General features: G+C 69.4%; 1 protein-coding gene across 1 annotated transcript in view; it reads left to right on the top strand.

Moving 5' to 3' along the window:
* The window catches only part of LOC104078578 (signaling lymphocytic activation molecule-like), a gene marked incomplete at its 3' end in the record, with an annotated part of 2,490 nt that overhangs the window by 264 nt on the left and 1,971 nt on the right, over positions 1 to 255 (top strand). The window contains exon 2 of the mRNA XM_009580259.1: positions 86 to 252. Within this exon, the coding sequence (XP_009578554.1) occupies positions 86 to 252 (167 nt within the window). The remainder of the gene's footprint in view (positions 1 to 85; positions 253 to 255) is intronic.

Raw genomic sequence — 255 nt, 5'->3', positions numbered from 1 at the left:
GAGCCGGGATCGGGGGGGGGACGGTCTCGCTGAGCCTCCCGTGCCTCCCTGCCTGCCTCAGCCCTTCTCTCCGCTCTCCTCCCAGGCACGGGCCGCGGGGCGAGGGAGACGGTGCTGGGCACCCTGGGGAAGGCAACGATATTGCGGATCCCCCCCGAACTCCAGAACCTCACCCGATGCTTCGGGGCGGCCATGTGGAAGCGGGACACGGAGGACCCGCGGAGGAAGCTCGTCCTTCTCAACTACGTTGACGCC

This window comes from Fulmarus glacialis, unplaced genomic scaffold, assembly GCF_000690835.1.
Source record: "Fulmarus glacialis isolate BGI_N327 unplaced genomic scaffold, ASM69083v1 scaffold23776, whole genome shotgun sequence".
NCBI lineage: Eukaryota > Metazoa > Chordata > Aves > Procellariiformes > Procellariidae > Fulmarus > Fulmarus glacialis.
The sequence above is the reverse complement of the archived record's forward strand: the minus strand, read 5'-3'. Positions and strand labels throughout refer to the sequence as shown.